Below are 22,864 nucleotides of genomic sequence, written 5' to 3'. Positions count from 1 at the left end.
CTTCATCCCTGGGATGCAAGCTGGTTCAACATACACAAATCAATAAATATAATCCATCACATAAACAGAACTAAAGACAAAACCCACATGATTATCTCAATAGATACAGAAAAGGCCTTTGATAAAATTCAACATCCCTTCATGTTAAAAGCTCTCAGGTATTGATGGAACATATCTCAAAATCATAAGAGCTATTTATTACAAATCCACAGCCAGTATCATATTGAATGGGCAAAACCTGGAAGCATTCTCTTTGAAAACTGGTAGAAGTCTATTTCATTCAAAAATGATTAATAATGTTTGAACATTTGCTAAGAATACTGTGATTACTGTTGTTTTCAGTAACAGTACTGTGAGTACTGTTGCTTCCTTTGAATTTTCTCAATAATACCAAAAAATTAAATTTAAAAAAAAATTAGAAGATAACATGGGAGAATCTTGCTATGATCTAAGAGTAGGGAAGTCCTTTCCAAACACCATATAAACATTAAGATGATCTTCAGCTTGAACTATATATAAAAGCAAAAGTTTGAAGCTTAAAAAATAAGCATGAAATGACAACTAGCAAATAAGAGAAATATTTGCACTACAGTATATTGTTGTTAAATGCTTCTTTATCCAAACCTTTCACAGAGATACAAACTTGTAAATGTGTTTGATAATATTTTATTGACTTGTCAAGAGAATCAGTGCGCAGTGTAGGTGTTGGGAATCGTTTTAGTGCTGTTTTCATGCTATTTGTTAAAAAACCTATATTTTGCTGTAAGTTTTTCATGTTATGATTTAGCATAATCTCTGAGCTCAAACTGTACTCTCAAAACTTTAGGGACAAGAAGTAGCATGGTTCAGGAAGAACCAAAGTAATTTCAAAGCCAAACTAGTCAGTACTTGAAAAAGTCTAACTTTTGTGGTGGTTTCCAATGGAGAAAATGAAAATAATCCCTCTTCAGAATTCGGCTCTATGGACTGTTTGGGAGACTGAATTGTTCTTTTCCCATTTGTTAAACCAGGAAATTTCTAAGGCTCCTTCCAGCTCTCCATTTCTCTAGTTCTATGAATATCCTCATTATTATCATTACATCTCATTTTGCTTAAAGAATGCTAACATCAGTAGTCTTGTATCTTACATCTCTCTTTGTGAGAAAGAGTAAAGAAAACTGAATTTGGTTTCTTCATGATTAATGCATTTGTCAAATTCGTTCCAAGTAGCAAATTAATTTATTGTGTTTTTTCATGAATGCAAATTAAAGCTGTGCAAACTATTGTGGTAAAACTTAGCAGTCTTTTTTTATAAATTAAAGCTAACTGATTTAATGTTAATGAAAGGAACTATATTCAAACACAAATTTTAATAACTTGGGTGGAAAGAAAATCTTAGACTTCATAAGCTTTTCCTTACATAAAATTCATGTAATTTGAACAGAAAGTCATTAAAATGTAATTTTCTATAGTGAAGCTTGTATTAATTACCTTGTATGAAAGTCTGAAAAGTTACTGAATAAATGTCTGTTTCTATGCATTCCCTGGAGAGAAGAATTGTCTATTGATTAGTTAATTATCTCAAACCAAGGGTCCCAGGTTCAGTTTTTGGTGATCACTTTCTTATCTTTTTCCTGTTTGAATATTCTGATCAAAACCAGAAGTAAAACAGATTTTTTTTAAAAAGAGACGTATTTTGTTTTTTAAAAAGAGACTTCTGTTCATATTGATAATACAAAGAGTACTAGTATACATATGATAAAATATTTTTCAACTTCTTGGTTCATAGGACTTAATCAGTGTTTCATGTATGTGGGTATGAAAAGCACCTTTATTACTGGGAATAAGATTTTAAGAATGATTTTAGAAACATGTCCTTTAAACTTGATTCTCTCATACTTTTAAGATTGTTTAAGTTCACTTCAATGTGATTGTCCAAAACAAAGTTATTTTCAAACTCACTGAATCCTTATGTTCTTCTTTAGTGTAACTATTCACAAATCCCATTTTGAATACTGATCCTGGAAAACATGAGAGAATCGAAATCTGTGTTTTCTTTTGATTTTTGCATCATGATTGCATTTTTACTCATTTCACAAAGGGGAAATCTCAACTTTTTATATTGACTAAATAAACTGTAGGGGCTAATTTATGTTTTTAAAAAGGAAAAATTTATAGATGCTATGTTTGATTACACTTATTTCTTACTGGTATTTAGGAATTTGTGTAATAATAAACACTTCTCATTTTTAACATTAAAATTTGCAAGGTTCACCAAATTCTGAAGGTAATGCCTGATAGGAGTTAATGTTCACTTAATTCTGGGTCTAATCTTTGTAGTTGAAAAAGCGAAAACTAAAGCATACATCCTTTGACTCATTCTATCTTATATTTATGTCATATTAAAAGTCATAAAAATGGACAAAACAATAAAATTGAAACTGAAACATATCCAAAATGTTCTTGCCTTATCCTTTATCCATCCTCCAGACATGGTCACTTTCAGATTTTACTTTAAGAAAAAATAACTTCACGGAGGACCATTATAATTTTTGTGATGAACATGTGTAATATTTTTGTGTCCACTTTTTAGTTTTTATCTTGGCTGCCTTAACATCTTCCTTCAAAATGTCAGCAGTGATTAGGCTACATTATGGGATAATTCATATGAACTCTCAAAGCTAATTTTGACTAATACTAGAACAAAACATATGCCAATATGTTAAAGATGGGAAGTTGAACAGATTACTTTCCTATATAAAAATATTTTTTCTCTGCGTTCACCTTACTTTTCAAATACTAACCCAATCTCAATGTTTGAGGAAGGTTAAGCAACCTGTGAAAGAAGCACCATTTGAAATTTGATGGTGCAGTTCCTAAAATCTTTCCAAAGAATGTGGTATAGATGCTTACATATTGACATTCTAGGAAGTTTAGGAAATATTTCCTCTGAACTTGAACTCTGGGGCTGTAGCTATGGTTGATAAGCTACGCCCAGTTCACACTTTAATGCCAGTGTCTGTATTTTAACATTATTTTAATGTGACATTGTATGCCTTGTTTATTTCTTCAAGCCGTACTTTTCCCAAATTAGTTAAAATTACTAAACGATGTGTTTTTAACCACAGTCATTCTAGAGATTTATTTGGTTTTTTCCTTCCCCAGAAGTTGCTTCGGTCATTTTTGATTGCACATCTGAATAGAGACCATGCTCAGAGTTGAAGTGTAAACCTCTTCAGGTCGGATCATAAGCCTCAGAACGTGTCATACATCCCATAAACTTCAGAACTAGCCATACATAAGCTTCAGAACTAGTCATACATCCCACGAAGAGCATCTTAACTGATACTGATCTGAACAGTTCAGTCCAACAGCCAGGCGATTCAGCCACCTGCAATTCAACTATTGGTTTTATTTGAATGAAAATCAAATTTGGGATATAATTGGCTTAGCTGAAATATTCACCTGGGTCAATTTTGGTCACATAAGTGATTCTGCACAAAGATATAACCACATTTTATCTCAGGCATCTCACTCAACATTTTTAAAGATAGCATTTTTTAAAATCTGCTACAAAGAGTGCATTAATATACAACTAAGAGTCATACTGGTGGATGGTAAATGTCTGGGCATGAGCATTATGGGTTAATGTGTTTTTGTTCACTGACTTTTCATCTTTGCAGATTATTCTAACTCTCTAGAAGTAATGGGTAGCCCTTTGGCACTGTGGCTCACTGGCTCAGGGTCAGTATTTTTACTTTTCCATCCTCTTCTCAGTTAGCACTTGAACAAAGAAAGAAAAACAACTGGTCTGCTATTTCCAACTCCTGAAAGTGAAAGAGGGACAAAATATAATTAATTTAAATATGCAGTTATTCACAGAGGATTTGCTTTTGTTCTTATAATTAGGATCCCAATTTGTCAAATGCTTTAACAACAGTCTTACAGCCTTTTACTAAGGGAGGGGGGAGGGGTGAACATCCAGGTTAATTATAAGCCATATATTTGTCTTTTCAAGATTTGCTTTTACATTGCTTTAGGGCAAATGATAAATATCTTTGCAATACAAATTGTAATCTGCATTTCTCCAATTTTAGTAAGTGAAAGTTGGGTTTAAGAGAATATGAAACTAAATCTGATTAAATTATACTTTTTGAAACCTGACAGTACCTTACTTCTGCTGCACTGCACTTTCTTAGATTTAATGCCTCTAAAGTATAATGATAATATAAGTTTCTTTTCTTTATTTAAAAATAAAATGATTACTCTAATTATGGGAACTCATGTACCATTGGGCTGAAAGTCAGAGACAGCTGGATGGTGAACTGGCCCCTTGCCCAGACCTCAGAGGAAGATTAATTTGAAAACTCTTTACAGAACACAGCCCAGAGCCTACTGCTCAGAAGATCTTGCTTTAATCAGCCATTGATCATAAGAGATTCCCTTTATTGACCTGAAAGAAAGGTGTTTTCATCTTCATGCCAGCTAAGGCACTTACTGAAAGTAGGTACACGGCATCCAAAGTGAATATGCCTAATAAAGAGAATAAAGTTTTCCATCTCTCCCCACAAATGACATTCTGTAATGACATGTGCTAATAGTTTCTATCTCCATCCATCCCTTAACTCATCATGTTGCCATCTTATGGGGAACCTATGGTTAACAAGGGCCCCTTTCTGCAGATACACATGTCAAATGACCGAGGAAACATGCCAGCAGGGATTGTGGAACCAATCTATGAGAATTCTCTTTGTGTCTGAAAATACCATGGAGTGGATGCAGGGCAGTATTTACCCCCCTGAATATAACATCAGAAAGTTCCAGATCACTCTGAAGTCTGTTCTCTCTATGATTTACCTGCCTGTGGAGTTTGAAAGGTCCTCACTAGTGCTGACTCTTTCTGACACTTCTCAATCTATAGTAGCTCAGAGGCCACTTTGATTGCTCCCAAAGGCAAAATGGGGCACCATGACACTTTTTTCACTCAAAAGGGCCAGCATTTATGGGATATACTCAGTCAGATTCTCAAAATTGCTTCAGAGAATCCTCTGTTAGATTAAAGGAGGTCATTTAATCAAACAACTTTCCAAAAGTCCCCGTTTTGAATTACTGGAGAGCATGTGTACTCTCAGGGTCCCGGATCACTTAGCAGACATCAGAGGAAAGGTTTCAAGTCTGTTTTGAGAAATGTACTGTCCAAGTCTACTGCTTTTTCCTTCAGCAAAGGAGATTTATCAAGGATCAATTTGGCTACAGACATACCTGTTTTCGTTAAAATGCCTTTGGCCATTACATTATCTATAATAACTTTCAGTAAGGTCTAAGCAATTTATAATAATATTAATAGAAAAAAATCATGATTCTCTACAGCATTTTCCCTTCCATTTCATCTGAATGGCTACAAGTGAGTGTTTGCATAATTTTTTCTAGTTTTTTTTTCTCCCATTTTGCCATGATCTAGTTTTATATGGAAGTCATAAATTTGTTCTACCAATGGAGTTTGTTAAAACAATATTTTGACTTTGCAGAGATCATTGTGTATTTTCTATTTATTTTGATGTCAAACTTTTAAAAATATTGACTGCTAGGAACTTAAGAGAGCAGAAATATCACTTTGAAAAATACTAACATTCATTTTTTCTAGTTGATACCTTGTCTTTTAATATTCATTGTGGTATATCTGTGCTATGTAATATTATAAGCCTTGTATCTGTCTCCTATACTTTCCTATACCCTCACATAAATACTATGGAAAATTATTATGTGCATCACTACCCAACACTTTAGCCTTGACTTAAATTGTGATATAATTTCTTATAAATAGGTATCTGAGCTTAAAAAAACAACAAATAAAAACACATTCCTGTTGGTTCTAACTTTGCACAGATCCCTTGAAAGAGATCAGAACTCATATGGAAGGTGAACTGATTCTTCCATTTGGCAAGCAATTCCTTCAGGAACTGAGTTACGCTTATGGTGGGACTTCCAATTAGAAAAGGAAATTTTAAAACAAACAAACAACCAGGCTGTTCAGAGATGGCTAGACACAAGATCAAGTCCCAGCCAGGTGTTTGACATTGCCCAGTCTCTTTACTCTTGTAATGTGAAACTTAGAGTCAGCTTCTTCACTAGTGTTTTTGGCATCATAGAAACGGCACCTAACCATAAATGCAAACCATAGCTGATACTACCAGTGCAGTTCTCATTCTTGTAGAACTATGTTCAGTCCTTCTCAAGTCATTAACTAACAAGACCAAATGCACATTTCTAGCCAGGGAGTCCTTGAGCCCATCCAATCCCCTGACTTCACAGCAATGCTGTGGCAGCCCACTCTGCTGCCGCCTGCAAGCACACATGGAGGGGAAGCCAGCAGGGGTGGTCCTCGCCCATGGGCTGATGAAGAAAGGCAGCTGCAGTCATGAATTCGTAGAACCAGAAGTGACCTTAGCAGCCACCTACTCTAACTGCTTTCCAAGAGAAATTTCTCAAGAGACATGCTGAATTTCAAGTCAAGAGCAGCTTGGAAGCCACAAACTAAGCTGGCTTACAGTTGCCATGGAATTTTGGGACTATTTGCTGCAAACAGAAACAGGATCCACAGGTTATAACTAGCTACTGACCAGTGTTGTAGAGCTTGTGGACAATCTCATTCCTGGTTTCTCCTACCTCTCTTCATTTTCCTGTGTTCTTCACCATCAGCCCTCCTCTGGGTATTCTCCCTTTCTTACTCTATTCTTTCTACTAGGGAAGCCTCATCCACTCTCATGGCAGAGTGCTAGTTTTCCACCCAAGATTTGCACACACACCCCCGCCCCAGCTGAATGGTGGAGAGGTGTTGCCCGGCAGCAGTTCTTGCTAATGGCATGGGAACAAAGTGTTTTAGAGTGGGGGTACCTTTTCCACCTGCTCATCTTCTGCCTACCATGTAGATGCCAACGCTCAACACATTGGTGGATGCCCTGGATTAAGGATGACAGAAGTGTCATCGGTCTGAGACCCTAAATAATGCCATAGACCAGAGCTAAGCTGTGTTCCTCTCTATCCCCTTCCAGACAGCCTGCCACCAATCAGGAACACTTTACGTCCTGAGAAACAAACTTCGATTTTGTTAAACCCTTGAGATTTCAGGCTTTAACTATTGCAACAGCTAGCATTCCCCGCCTATATAATTATAAAATCTTCAGATTCCATCTATGCTAATTACTCCCAATTCTGCATCTCTGGCATAGATTTTTTTCCTAAGCTTCACACCTGCATATTCAAGTAGACAGGTCCACTATAATGACCTGCAGGTTACCAAATTCAGTATGTCTGAAGCCAAACAAATGATCCACTGCTTTCCCACACACCCTGGCCATTCCTGTTCCATCATATGCTTGTGAATACCAATTGTATGCACCCAGGTACTCAAGAGTGCCCTATTTTATCTCCCATAGTACTCTTTCCTAAATATCTATCCTGTCCATCACCTTTATCTCTCCTTATTGCCATATTCTTATCTGGTTTCAATAATAGTAGCCTCACCCCCTACTCCAGTCTGTCCTCCATGCTACACTGTCTCTTTGAAATGAAAATCTGATTATGCCTCTCTACTCCTTAAAATCCTTCCATGGCTCTTTCTGCCTTGCAGATTAAAAATAAAAGTCCTAGTGTAACACCTAAGGCCGCTTTATGGACCCTTTGCTGCTGACCTCCTGTCTTCTCTCTTACCATTCTCCCATCCTTCCATTTACAACGTATGTCCCGAAGTTTCTCAAATATTCCTTCTCTCCATGCTGCTGATTTTGCAGTTTCCAGTATCCAGAACACACTATACCCCTCCTGCCAGTGTACTTCTTCCTCTTCATCATTCAAGTCTCAGTTCAGAGATCATGTCTCTTGGGAATCGTCAACCTCCACATTCCCCTTAGAGATCACACCTCTATCTTTCTTTTCCTTGTGGCTTCTGCCTACTTCACAGAGTTGGTCTCTGCGCCATTGTCAGCAAATCTAGGAGCTCTTGCATCTTTGCCCTAGTTTGATGTTCTTTGAGAGCAGCCAGCTACAACACTGCCTGCAATATGCCCTCAATACGTGTTTCTCAATTTAACCTGTATTGTCACCCACTCCTAACTGCATATCCTGATAAAATAATGCATATATAGTGCTGACGGTAATGCCTGGCTTATTGCAAGCATTCAGTTGATGTTAACAGAATCAATCATGGTTTTTTGTATTATTATCATTACTGTTTTTATTACTATCAGCAATTACTCAATGTTTTTGACCATAGCTGATTTCACATCTCTACTAAGTTTTGTTTTTCTTTTTCTTCTGTTTCACAATCACGTGGGAGACATTTGCACCAAAGTAGCGACTTCATTCTTCTGGCTGCAAATGAGCAGAGTGCAGGTCAAGGGATCTGGAGTCGTGGGTTCAGGTGCCACCACTGTCACCAGCTGTGTGGGCATGAACTAGTCATTTAACCGCTCCCTGCCTCATTTTGGCCATCTGTGACATCAGGACAAAAATAGCTTCCTGACCCACTTCAACAGAATAGTTTTGAGAAACAACCTAGATAATGAATGTAAAAGCATTTTGTAACTCTGAAAAATGATAAAAGTCCATTATTAGTAGTATTTTCAATGACATGAGCAATATTAGTATAAACAAATGCTTTCTCTGTTGAATGTTGTCATTCCTCTATTTTGCCATTATCACTTTTGGTTATTTTTGCATTTCCTAATGAATGGACAACACACGTAAGTCATGTATTTCCGCATGAGCAAATTCTCATTTTCATCATCCCAGGCATCACATAAATTCTGCTTTGAGGACTGTATACAGAATCACCTCATTGATGATGTTGCTGTAAATTGGCATTGTCTGTCTTTGAGTCTATCTTTCTAATAATTTTTTCCTTACACGGCATTTCAACCCATGGTAGACACACTGATTTTTGCATGAATGAATGCTTTTACAGATACAGGCAAAATCTTTGAGTGCCTAGAGTTTTGTCTACTATTTGCTATTTGACCTCAAGCTTCTCACTTGATGTTAATGAGAATGACGATGATGATGATGAAGATTGACATTTTTGAACTCTTATATACCAGGCATTTTTAAGCCCTTTTACATTTAATCCTCACAATGACTTGGTCAAAAGAATTCATGTGCTAGATCCACTATAATGTAAACTCCAAGAGGTACAGAATCTTTCATATATCATCGGTTTTTTTCACTGATAAATCCTTGGGGACTAAAGCAGTGCCTGGCATATAGCAGGTGCTCAGGGAACACTTGTCGAGTGAAGTTACTTGCTTCTCAAATGATTTTTTAATCCTCAAGTCTTTGGAGTTTTCTGAGCATTTATAGTTTGACTGTGATTGCTTATTGGTAGTAACAGATTATTATTGAAATTATTAACTAAATTTATATAATACATTATAGTTTATAAAACACTTTCACATACATAACCTCACTTAAAGCAGCCAACGACATTTTTCCACTAGAAACACTGAAATACAATGTCTCTACCAAATGAAAAATAAAACATAGCCATTATTACAATACCACCATCATTCCATTTCTTCAATGAGCAGTAAGCATTTAAATTAAGAATGACTAGGGTTTACAATAAGGATTGTCAAGTATCAGAATTGTTGGGGTTTTTTTTAATTAAAAGAAGAAAATACTAGAAAATATTTCTCCACTTGGCTTAGAAAGAAGGAATTTCCATTTGAGTTCCAAATTTACTTAACCATCTGGAAAGGTAGCTGCAAGTCTGATTCTGGTAAGTATTTGTGTCTCCAAAATCAATGGCAACAAAATGTTTTAAATAAACCAAGTAAAGTTTTGAGTATGTAATTAGAAAATAGAACTGATGAGATCACTTGCCAAGAACAGTGAGGATTTGCATTAAAAACAATGATTTTCAGACAGTCATGGTCATGATTTACTCAGCACATTCTACCCAATGAGAGAACAATTCGTATCAAAGTGAGGGAGTGCTCAGCAATGTTATAGAAAGTGTTGGATAAGGTGTCTGTGGTGCTAGAGTAGGATAACATTTTCTATAACTTGAACAGTGTGTCTTTAAATGAAATTGTAAAATATTATGATATGTTAAAGGCCAAGCAAAATTTTATAACCAGAATACAATGACCATTTATATTTAAACATTGGCATCTGTAGTTGTCACTGGTTTTTAGTAGGTGAGGGGAAATAGCTCTTCAAATGATCAGACAAGTTTGACTAGAGCATTTGTCATTCCAGTGTCTTCGGCACTTGAAGTTTTTCCATTTTTGTTCAACAATGTAACCTTTGGAGTTTTGCCTAATAATGACTTCACTTGTGCTGGCCTTCCAACAGATAAATGAAAATGGAAATGCATATTTTCTAATTATGCATCCAGCCTTAGTTGCATATTGGCGAGGGTGGCCACACTGAATGTTAAATTAAGTCTGCACAATAGTTAGAGTCTATGTAACATCAAAGTTTCCCAAAGTCACTTTCTTAATCATGTGAAGGATAGCCAAGACTCTGATCAGTAGTATGCAGCTATATACGATCAGAGGAAAAACATTTAAACATCCCAGCATGGTATTTCCATTTAAATCTGATTACAGTGAAATAAAACTGTAGCCATTAAAGGTTTAGAAGAACTACAAATACAAGCAGTAAAAGAAGACAGATAGTAAATGAGGTAGTAAAACATTTCGGCAGGGCAAACAGTTTATAGCACTCATTCAGTCGTCCTGAAGCAGACTGTACAATTCACTACAGACCCGGCACCATTCCCTGAACTCCACTTAAACCTACAATTAACCTTTCACGCCTAATGAAGCTGTTTTCCTGGAAAATTAAAATATATAGTGGTGCCTGCTTTTACACAGACTTTGGAGGAGAGCATTTCAAAATGAATGACTTTTCTGAGGCTTTTGTTCAAATGTAAAATGGAAGTGCTCTGTTTGTATATAAAGCAGGAATGTTCTTTCCAAGGCAATTTCATTTGATGTGCAGTATTTTATTACTGTACTTATTAATTGTTCTGCATAATTGTAAAAAACACACATCAGTAATTTTATGATTAGATTGTTACTACTGAAGTCTACTATTACCATTTCACTTCCATTAGGGAAAACTAGAGTTTTGCTAACAATGACTAAATTCCTGATGTTTCTCCTTGGTGGTTTTCATTGCAAATTTAGTGGTTTAAAAAGACATGTTTACCATTTAATTATTTAGCTGTTATTTACATTGCTGTCTCTTCAGGTCATGTTTTCACATGTTTAAAGATAAATAAAATTCTTAAATTTCAGGAGTTACATATTGTTTTTTCCTAAGGTTGCAAGTGCAGGTCTGATTTTGGTGTATGTTCTACTTATTTACAAAATAGCTGTGGGGTACTCCCACATTCATTTCAGCATTATTCACAATAGTCGAGATATAGAAGCAGCTATATGTCCATCAATGGATAAAGGGAAAAAATAAATAAAGAGAATGTGGTCTTTATAAACAATGGAATATTATACAGCCTTAAAAAGAAGGAAATTCCGTCATTTGCAACACATGAATGGAACTGGAGCATATTACGTTAAGTGAAATAAGCCAGGTACAGAAAGACAAATACTGTATGACTTCACTTATATGTAGAATCTAACAAAGATGATCTCAGAAATTCAGAGTAGGAAGCTAATTACCAGAGGCTAGGGGAAGGGGGAGGGATGGTGAAAGGGAAGGTGTTGATCTAAGGGTACAAACTCCAGTTAGACTGGAGGAGTAAGTTTTAATGATCTGTTGCACTACATGGTGACCACAGTTAATAACAATGTATTATATATTTCAAAACTACTAAAAGAATAGATTTTTAACATTCTCACCACAAAAAAAGATGGTAAGTTGGAGAGGTGATGGATATGTTGATTAGCTTGATTGCATCTTTCCAAAATGTATACATAGGTCAAAACACCACATTGTATCACATAAATATCCACAATTATTTGTCAATTAAAAATAAGCTTTAAAAATAGCTGTGGTAACTCTTGGCATCCAGCCCAGGGACCACTGAGTTGTGCCCATTTTCTGAGGGAAATTACTATGGTCCTGAAGGAGCCTGCTTCCTTTTTTTTTTTTTTTTTTTTGAGACGGAGTCTCGCTCTGTCTCCCAGGCTGGAGTGCAGTGGCCGGATCTCAGCTCACTGCAAGCTCCGCCTCCCGGGTTCGGGCCATTCTCCTGTCTCAGCCTCCTGAGTAGCTGGGACTACAGGCGCCCGCCACCTCGCCCGGCTAGTTTTTTGTATTTTTTAGTAGAGACGGGGGTTTCACCGTGTTAACCAGGATGGTCTCGATCTCCTGACCTAGTGATCCGCCCGTCTCGGCCTCCCAAAGTGCTGGGATTACAGGCTTGAGCCACCGCGCCCGGCCGGAGCCTGCTTCCTTTAGGGCTTGTCCTGCCCTGGGTGAACAAGAGCAGCCACTGAGGCTACTCTCTGTTAGCAAGGACCAGTTTGAAACACCAAGAGACCATGGATAATGGAACAGGAAACAGAGGGATGGTATGTTCCTTCCTATGCGGTTTATACTTCCTATTTTAATCATCTAAATGTCATAGTGTCTAGTGTTTAAGCACTAAAAGTACAAAAAGGTAAAGCTGATAATAACTATTGAAACCCCAGCATTTTTTTAAATCTACTGATATATTTTTATGTAAATCCTGCTAGCCTGCAGCATCTGTGCATCATCTTTACATGGTAAATGAAATTCCTTTAGACCACCAGTCTAAAATAATGAATTGTTCCCCCAGTTAATTGTATTGCTTTGATAACACGGAACTGTGCTAGGCCTAGAGAACACAGTAAGTGAATTTCATCAGATGATTTGTGTGACATTTTGAAAAATGATCTTCTGGAGTGACCTGATTTTAATGGAACTCTAGCAGCATGCAGCATGGGCCGCTGCCCAGCATCTGACTAGGAGGAAGCACTTCCTCCTATGGCACAAGGAGTGCGGGATCATCCCCAGAGGACCTCTCACTGGGAAAAATTCTCAGGAAAGACAAGAGAAAGTGTGTGCCGAAAATGGCAACACAAAGAACCTATCGATAGGTTGCTTTTCTTTTATTGATACGTATCTTTTTTAAAACCCAGAAAAGATCGCAAACGACCCTTATGTCTTCACTGCCAGTGTGAAAATAAACCAAGACCAAGCAAATGAAAATAAGCAAAAGTTGTGTATTCTGAGCTTGCTATAGCAAGAGAGTCAAGCACTTTCACTTGTGTTTTGGCGGAGACTCAAAGACAGGCAGGAGTGGGAAAGCTTTATCGTGAAAAAAGGGAAGCTTCAGGTGTGCCATGATTAGAGGCTGTCGGCTTGTGGGAGCTGTAGACAGGCTAACTAGAAGTGGGGCATCCTACGTGGTTAGGGGTACATATTTGGCTTCCTCTGGCTGGAAGTGAGGACACAAATTAGGGAAGCTGTTATTTATTAATCAAGTCCTGGCCATTTGGAGCCATTCATGACAGGGATTACAGTTTAACTTCGTGAGTTATTACTAGAGATAGCAGTCTGACTTCTTACAAGTCGACATAGCAAGCTGGCTTCCTGGGCTGGTTATTGCAGATCATAGCTTGGTTTCCTGAGCAGGTTGCTGCAAGTTGTGGGTCAGAATTCTATTTATACATGGTCTGGGCATTATCTATATGTTCGGTCTCTTACCAGAATATAACCGCTACATTTAGGGGATGGGGGAGGTAATACTGTCTTTGTAAAAAAGCTATTGACTTGACTTTTCTTTTTATCAATTAAGAAAATTAGATTCCCTACAATAACAAAGTGTGCTGAAAGGCAATGACAGAGATTACTTTCTCTTTCTCTCTCTCTCTCTCTCTCTCTCTCTTTAGTGAGTCTTCCATACACACTATCGAATTCAATAAGATAGGGGCTTTGTCTCTTTTTTTTCATTCTTGTATCTAGGTTCTCTTGTAGGTTGAACAAGAACATAGCAACTTCTGATTTTTTTTTTAAGGTTCACCTTATATTTAACATGAAGAAATGCGAAAGTGGTAATAACTTGATATTTAAGGCACACACACATATAAATGCAGTTATTATGATTATTATCCTATTCATAATTAAATTACAAGATTTATAAAGAAGAGTAACTCATGATGGGCAACAAGCAGTGGGGTCCAGTAAAGGACCTAAGCCAAATGAAACGTCGTTTGGCCCATCAAATGGGCAGACAAGACTTTGGGCAAGTGGCCCTGAGTGTTCTCTGTGAGTGCACCATGGTGAACACTTAAATATCTCTGCCTAGAGAAGTGCAAGTCTTTCTACATACACATTGCCATTTACACGGATCTGAAAATGCAGTTGTTACATTTTCATAAGAAATGACAAAAAGCTGTCAGATTAAAAATAAGTATGATTTGCAATTTTATTTGTAAATTAAGAACTGAAATATGATTTACGATTTTCAACTGAATGTGTTTCCAAGTTTCAGAATCATTAGTAAACCCAGGACATGTTGTGAGAGATGCTGCTTCAATTAGGTTCTGGACTTCATGAAATACAGCGATACAGTGGCAGTTTTGAATTAGCATAGAATTTCCTGTTTTGGCAACTCAAACTGTTTACTCCTCTCCTGATGATATATCTTCTGTAACGAAAACATTTGCATTCACATGTAAACGGAAAGTATTTTTTCAGAGCTTATTTGGACTACATCATGCAGTAGTTTAATGAATAACATGATTTCATACTTGGATGTTGTGATCATTGAAATTAGTGTACGTAGTCTCTGTCCACATTAAAGGAGACATATATTATTTGTCATGCTTGGCTGTCTCTGGATTAGTTGGTGCCAGGAATAAAATAGCAGGAAGTTGTAAATAATGACAGAAGTATGCCAGAAGATCAGCGGAAACTTATGGTCAGCTTGAACTCTTAGTTAGCACCACCACAATCTGTGATTTTAAAAATAACAACAAGGTCCTTCGGCTCCGTTAATTAAACAAATAATGAAATAATTATTAACTACCGCAGAATAAGTGTTTAAAACATCTATGTTAGACTCTTCAGAAGTTCCCATGTGCTCTTCAAAGGTCAAGAAAACAGTTTTTATTTAAACTTTGAACTTGTAATAACTCTAAAAAATTCAGGATGATATTTAATATCCTGAAAGAGCAAATTACCTAAGAGCAACCCTTACCAGGTGAATCTGTAAATTTATCAGGTTAGCCAGTGCTTATTGTAATTTTGTAATTTCTTTCCTTGCTAACACCATAAATTTCTCCTTCTCCACAAATCTCTTCTCTTCTGTTTTCAAATGTACCCAAGGCTCCCTTTTCCTTTAAATAATACACTTACATAATCCCACGCATCCACATGTATTCCATCTGACACTGCTACTTCCGTTATGTAGATAAGCTTACTTATCTCTTCCCATTGCTGAGCATCTTAAACATGGAACTTACGCCTGCTGGCCACACTTTCTGTCACTCCATTCCTTGCTTAACTTTCAGGCTTCTATCAGTTAGATACAGAAATGACTCAAAGATCACCAGAATCTTCTCTGAGGAAGTCTAATGGCCTTTGCCATAGGCCTTACCCTGCTGGCCTGTTTGCCACTTTTTACAGACTCCTTGGGCTTGGCCCTCCCTTGACTCCCACAACACTGCATTAGGCTAGTTTGCTTTCCTCTTACCGTGCCCACGTCCCTTTACTGGCATTTCTTTCTGTCCATCAATCTCTGAATTCTGTTCCTGCCAGGAAATATGTGACTCTTACCTAGAATTAACCGACCCACAGGAACAAAATAATTCAATGATATTCTATGTAGGATAAGATCTGAAAATGGTCTTCCTCTAAGAGTAACATGTGGAGAAGAGGTCAGCTCAATTCAAAATCAGGTCTTGAAGATCTTGGAGAAAGGAAAATGAGCCAAAAGTCCTTTTGTGGCCTTTTCTTAAGCAAGGCCAAACAGTCTGGCCTCATGGTTTAGTATGGTGATTTGATACATTTGGTTTTACTCAAGAATTACATGGGACTCAACATATATGAAAATGATTCATATGTAGCTATGATAAGCCAAATTATCTGGTTGAGCTATTGCTTCCATAAATTGAAATATAAATTTACTGTCCCTGAGCATCTTACCAAGTGTTCCTGTCCATCATTGGACAAACAATGTAACAAAGCAGATCAACATAATTAAACAATATACTTTTTAAATTACCTGTGATAGCTACAGCTCTGCCTTTGTGGTCACTTTCTGTTAATAATACTCAAGGTCCGTTTCTAATACTTAAGACACGTGTCAGCTACATGTCAAGTGAGCTTTCTTCCATGTCCATTTGTACATAGCATAACTCTATCCATGGAATGCTTTTATACTTTTTAAAACAGTTTGTGAGAATGAAAAGACAAGCCATAGACTGGGAGAAAATATTTACAAAACACATATCTGGTAAAGAACTGTTATCCAAAATCTTCAAAGAACTCTTAAAACTCAACAGAAAGAAAACAAACAACCCAATGAAAAACAGGCAAAAGATCTGAACAGGCACCTCACTAAAGAAGATATACATTTGGCAAAGAAATATATCAAGAGTTGCTCAGCATCATATGTCATTAGAGAACTGCAAATTTAAACAGCCGTAAGATACTGCCACACACCTATTAGAACGGCTAACCCCGAAAACACTGACAACAACAAATGCTGGTGAGGTTGTGAAGCAATAAAAACTCATTCACTGCTGGTGGAAATACACAATGGCACAGCCACTGTGAAATACAGTTTGGCAATGTTTTTTTTACTAAACGAAAACATAAGCTTACCATATTATCCAGCAATCAGGCTCCTAGGTACTTATGAATTGAAATGTTATGTTCACATAAAAACCTGCACACAGATGTTTTTAACAGCTTTATTCACAATTACCAAAAATTGGAAGCAAGGACAATCAAGATGTCCTTCAGTAGGGAGTGCATAAACAAACTGTGGCACATCCGCACAATGGAATATAATTCAGCAATAAAAGGAAATGAGTTATCAAACCAAAAAAAGAGAGATGGAGCTATGTTAAATACATATTTGTAAGTGAAAGGAGACCATCTGAAAGGCTATGTACTGTGTGATTCCAACCATACAACATTCTGGAAAAGGCTAAACTACAGAGACATTAAAGAAAGATCAGTGGTTGCCAGAGACTTGGGAAAAGAGAAGAATAAATTGGTGAAGTGCCGGGGGTATTTTAGGGCAGTGAAACTATTTTGTATGATACTTTAATGGTGGATACCCTGCATTATGCAGTTGTCAAAACCAACGGAACTATGCAACAGAAAGAGTAAACCGTAATTTAAGTGATGGACGTTAGTTGGTAATTTTATCTCAATATTGGTTCAATTTTTCTGTAAACCTAAAACTGCTTGAAATATTTTTAAAAATCTTAACATGACTAGTTTTGTTCCAAAAAAAAAAATAGTAACATTGAAAATTTCTAGTACCTCCACAGCAAACTTGTGTTCAGACATAGAGAGGAAGGCTTAGGGTCCTATGCACAACTAGATGTGATAATTTGTCAAACACTGATGTGACTGTTCCAGGTCAGAGTCAGTTAACTTTCTTAGACCTTTGTTCGTCTTCCTTCGTGCAGTTCACATGCCCAAGTCAAGAAACATTTTAGGTGAAGGGCAAACTACTTGAAAACTTCCAGTAACAGCCAAACGTGTGATGACTAAATGAAAAGCACTAACAGACGGGGTCCTTCACCACCACTGTTGCCATCCCAGAAATGTCTAAGCAAGCATTTAAATGCTTTTCTCTTTTCTTCCAGGCCTTGCAATTGCCAGTGCCCTAATAGATATTTCACAACAGAAAGCTTCAGATAGTAAAGATAAGACTTCTGGAGTCCGGAATCGAAAACACCTTTCAACACGTCAAGGAACTTGTGTCTGAGAAATGGAAACCGCTCCTGTATATTCTGTACTGTTTTACTCTGGGCTTCTGTTAAAGCTGTTCTATGGCCTCGGATTTTATGGAGGCAAATCTCTGTATCATCCCGAGCCTGAGTGCAGTTTCCTTCCAAATGGGCAGTGACCCAGGTGGCCAAAGAACGTTCATGAGTTTTATAAAAGTATTGATGGTTACAGGCAATAAAGTCCGTTTTTACCACTATCTTAGGCTTATTATAGCTAACATTAAACTACTCTGGAAAAAGATGTATATTGTTTCTTAATGAAGATGAAAAATATGTAATTCATATAAATCAACTGTTTATATCCCAAGACTTTAAAGAAAGACATTTTTTAATGCCTGAATGATGAGAATTGTACAGTTTTTGCCTCATAAGCCAACTTGAATCACCTGTATATGAATAGGGAATGAATACATTGCAATGGCTTTAAATGCTCTTTTATCTCATTGTAAATGTGAAGGCCAGACTTTGATGTAGTAGGATGTAGGTAATGTATTTAAATATTTCACATGACCATATCATGTCCAAACTCAGTCTGAGAATGTGACCGCTTTCCATCTAACTGGAATGCAGATCAGAATGAGTTCAACTCATTCTGTGCAACTTCACAGGAGGTTTATTAGAATGCTCAGTGTAGAGGACATTCCTGTCATCCATGCCAACTGCCTAACTCATTATCAGAGCTGATAGAGCATGGAAAAGCCTGTCCAGCAGTCAGTTGTTCCCCTCCTTCCAAAAACAGCCTCCAATGCCACGACCTGAAGAGAGCCGAAATGGTTATTTTACAGCATACAAGCTTCTGCTCCAGTATGATAATTTTTAGTTGCCTAAGAATCATTGGGTCAGACCTAAATGATCCATCTGCATTTTTATAAGAATGGATCTTTCTTTGCCCTTCCTCTCCTAGCTGCTAGATTTTAACTACCTTTTACAAATGTTACAAAATGTATTTTAGAGGCAACGTCTCTCAAGATGACCTGAGTTCCTTCCTGCCAACTGTTCCACTTAGAATACAAGTAGAGAAGAGCACTGGCTGGCAAGCATCAACAGAGTCTTCTTCCTAACATGAGCACATCCCTGCCATGAGAAAAAATCTGTGGTTTAGAAAATATGATCATGGTTGCCCACAGTCAGCATACTCTTAATGACTCAAAATTCTGAATTATGGCAGAAAGGAAAAATAAAATAGACTTCACATTAGAACATAGAATCATTTACATCCTAATACTGACCACAGTTCACTAAAGCTCAGTAGCATTAACAGATGTAGTTTGGAATTGCACTTTCCTAACTTCAGGGTGACGACAAGATATGTGTAACAGTGACAGAAATCTCCAAAGCTGCTGTATATGATATAGCTTTGTTAAATATGAAGGTCATTTAAATACAATTGATGTTTAGTACTATATATGTACTTTTCACATTCTTTGGATTTCTGGAAGGTAATGACACCTTACTGTTTACAGCTAATGCATAGTTACTTGCATGCCATGGTTGTACAGTAGCAGACTACGACCCTATCATGATATTAAATGTTTATTTCATAATGCCATCTATACATAGCTTAATTTGATGAGGATTGAATGTAATATATAACAGGAATGATTATACAATATGTAGTTGCATCTTATATAAGATTGCTAGGTTGCATCTTACCATGACTATGTCATTATTTTGATAATTAGGCATTTATGAATTATAGTATATATTCCTCATGTTGGCATGATAATTTTGCTATTTTCCATGCATTAAAAATAAGACAAATTCTTAGAGTAATTTTAGTAATTTTATCTATAATCTGTGGGGGTTTTGGAGGGGGAGGCCACTGGTTGTTTCTACTTCCCTGTGATATTTTCTCTCTCACTAAAGGAATGAGCTAAGTTTGTAAATGTCTCCTAAAAACAATCAAGTAATTTTATTAGCTTCTTTTGGACCCTTTAAATGTTGACTTCTCCCATTAAAAAATAAATTGATATAACTAGTGATTACAAAGATATAATCATTTTATAAAAGTGATGGCCCAATGTATTTAATTCTCTAACAATTGTCACAAGAGAAAGCGTATGTAATAAAAATATAAAAACATACAGATTTAGATGTAAAATCTATATCAGCTATATTTTTAGGGAGGCTAAGCAGATGGTATTACTGTGGAAGAATTATCAAGTTTTATTCACCTCAAATCCCACTGGGTTCTTAAAACTTGAAAATTCAAATTGTGGAGGATTATGAGACACCATGCAATGTTAACTTAAAGTCATACTATACCTTTCTGGGCCAAATATTGCTAACTCTGTGGCTAATTATGCAATTAGTTCTCAACTTACCAAAGCTTTTTACTGGCAATAAATTCTTTGCCCTCAGGTGAAGTGGATTGAAAAGACATCAAGGATCAAGGATAATCACTTTGAGTCTGTGTCTTGGTTTTTCCCCCTACATTCCAGACAGTTTAAATTTGGATGTTTTCATTTTTTTCTAAAATAAAACCACACAAATATGCAGATACTTTCCCAGAATTTCTCAGTTAAATGGCTGATTCTCTTGAAAACTAACCTTAATGGAATTGTAAACATTTCAGTTTAGAATGACTTTGAAAAATTCCTTAGATTTTAGGACGTTTTATTCTACCAAATATGAAAAAAAAAAATTGGTTAAATACAGTGGAGTTTTAAAAATTAACCTGAGGATTCTATTTGAACTAGAAAATTCCTATTGGAAAAGAATTTGCACATACAGATTCAGCTAATAAATTTTAAGAGGATTAGGATTCTCATAATTGCTTTACATGAAAATGCATTTTAGTGATACACAGAGATGCCATATACTATAGTGTTATGTGCAATAGGAAAACTTCAAATAGGACATGTTTAAAAAGGTAATTGATCCTTGCTTTACTTCCCAACATCTCATTTTCTTTTGGCTGCAGGAAGATAGAGGTGACTGTATGGCTGCAGTTCATGGCATAAGGTCATTTAGGGTGCACACTGGCACATAGGCTGGAAAACAGGCACTGGACCCAGCTTTCAGGTGTGTGGTGCTGGGTGCGTTTCACCTTTGAAACTCAGGCTTCCATCTGTAAAGGGCGGCAATGGTGCCCACCTTTCGAGGCATTGGGAGGCTAGATGGTAACACACAAAAAGTTCCCACACTGGGACCTTGATGCAGCATAGCTGGCATTAACAACCGTGGGGACACCGGGCCACTCTTTTTCTACCAGTTGTTTTATGAATCCACCTATTAATTTTCATCCATCTTTTCATCATAGGTAAAGGTCAATCAGGTTTTTCAGAAAGACTCCCTGAATAACTCAAGTTCCTGTATTTCTAAGATACAGGGATTTCTACGAAACGAATTTGACATTGGGTCAATAAAGACTTAAACTCTTCTTAAATCTCTACAGTTTTAGGAGAGTATTTCATAAAATTACTGACTGATGACATTGAGACAAGAGCATCAATGGTCACCTTTCACATACAAATTAGGCAAGACAGGGTCAGTGCTTACATTTTGTGGTTATACATGATACATCTTTTTTCAGTGAAGATAAAACTATGATTTGAAAGGTGTCTTATATTTAAAAAAGATTTTAAAATCTTTTTTTAAAAATCTTTTTTAAAAAAAACTGATCAAAGGAACTATTTCTACCCGCCTATGCTCTTTTTAAATGTCAAGTTTCAAAACCCATTTTTCATACACTAGGGTGAGTTTGAAATTTACCTGATTACAGGAATTGCTTGGGTTCAGGCAGATTCCCACTTTCACCTCTAGAGATTTAGATTCAGAAACACTGGGGTAAGCCCTGGAGAGCAGTACTCTTAATAAGCTCCTCAGTGCTTCTTACCATTAGGCAAATTAGGGAAACGGCATTGGGTCAAAGTGCTGCCTTTATCGACCATTAGAGGGAGTTCTTTAAATAACGAAGTTATTGCTCTAATTCAAAATGCGTTAAAGAATTTTCCAAGGAATACAAGCCATCTGGTTGGTGTTACAGCAGTGTTTTCATTAGAATGTACATTTAACATTTTAGTTTTATCAAAATTTTTTGAAATTAAGAATTAGAACCAGAACTCCTATCAGTTTATATGTACGCCGGTGTGCATGCCAGGGTTAAAAACAGATTGTGTAAAAGTTCAAGCCCATTTTAGAAAGCCAACATTTTATATTATAATGTGCTGTTAATCAGGACTTTATTGAAATAAAAACATTGGCTCTTCCAACCCCCACTGCCAAATGCAGTTTTGTTTTGTTTTTGTTTTTGTTTTCTCTTTTAATCCTTCCATGGTCGCACAGGAAAAAGCACTCTGAGAACTTGAAAAAGCCTCTCTCCATCGAAGAGGTGATCATAAAATTTGTTACTGAATTTTGACATTCAAAATACATTTTCCCCTCTTTTCCTCTTCACCAGATTTGCACTGACCTTTCCTGCATGTTCTCTGTGAAGGGCGTGCTGAGCACTTGGAATGTTCCTGAGAATTAAAGGCAAAACTCACAAGGCCTAGCAGCTGAGATTCTAGCTATAATGAGGGTCTACGCCACAGGACATGTGTTATTGAAATTGCTCTTACTTAGAGTAAAAGTCAGCTATCTGAGACAAGGGCAGCTCTGGCATAGCTGAGTCTTCTGGGGAAAGCCTGCACGTTCTCTGGCAAGCTCTGGGCTTGGTCCCCATGTGGTCATCTGGGGCCCAGCCTTCTTTCAGTGGCATGGCTCTGCCAGGCCTCCGTCAGGTCTCACCGAGAAGGAGAAAACCAAGGAGGATCTAAACTTCTCTCTTCTCTCCAGCCCTCTTCCCCCACAGCACCTGGGCCCAGCACGTGGGATACTTCCTGGGCTCAGGGCCTCAAATAGGCTCTGCCAAGAACCTGACCTGAGCCCTAACCCTGAAGCTGGCTCTGCCTGTGCTCCAGGGCATGGAATGGTGGTCTCCT

The 22,864-nt window shown here is 37.0% G+C and overlaps 1 protein-coding gene across 6 annotated transcripts in view; it reads left to right on the top strand.

The window, feature by feature from the left end:
• Nucleotides 1-22,167, top strand: part of LOC105467216 (attractin like 1) — an 882,222-nt gene extending 860,055 nt beyond the window's left edge. For all 6 annotated transcript variants that reach the window (XM_071069067.1, XM_011716729.3, XM_011716724.2 and 3 more), the window contains one exon: nucleotides 17,796-22,167. In XM_071069067.1, coding sequence (XP_070925168.1) covers nucleotides 17,796-17,917 — 122 coding nt within the window. In that variant the 3' untranslated portion in view covers nucleotides 17,918-22,167. The remainder of the gene's footprint in view (nucleotides 1-17,795) is intronic.
• The last annotated feature ends 697 nt before the right edge of the window (nucleotides 22,168-22,864 follow it).

This window comes from Macaca nemestrina, chromosome 9 (genome assembly GCF_043159975.1).
Source record: "Macaca nemestrina isolate mMacNem1 chromosome 9, mMacNem.hap1, whole genome shotgun sequence".
NCBI classification, from domain to species: Eukaryota; Metazoa; Chordata; class Mammalia; order Primates; family Cercopithecidae; genus Macaca; species Macaca nemestrina.
Note: the sequence above shows the minus strand (reverse complement) of the source record. Positions and strands in the feature narration are given on the sequence as shown.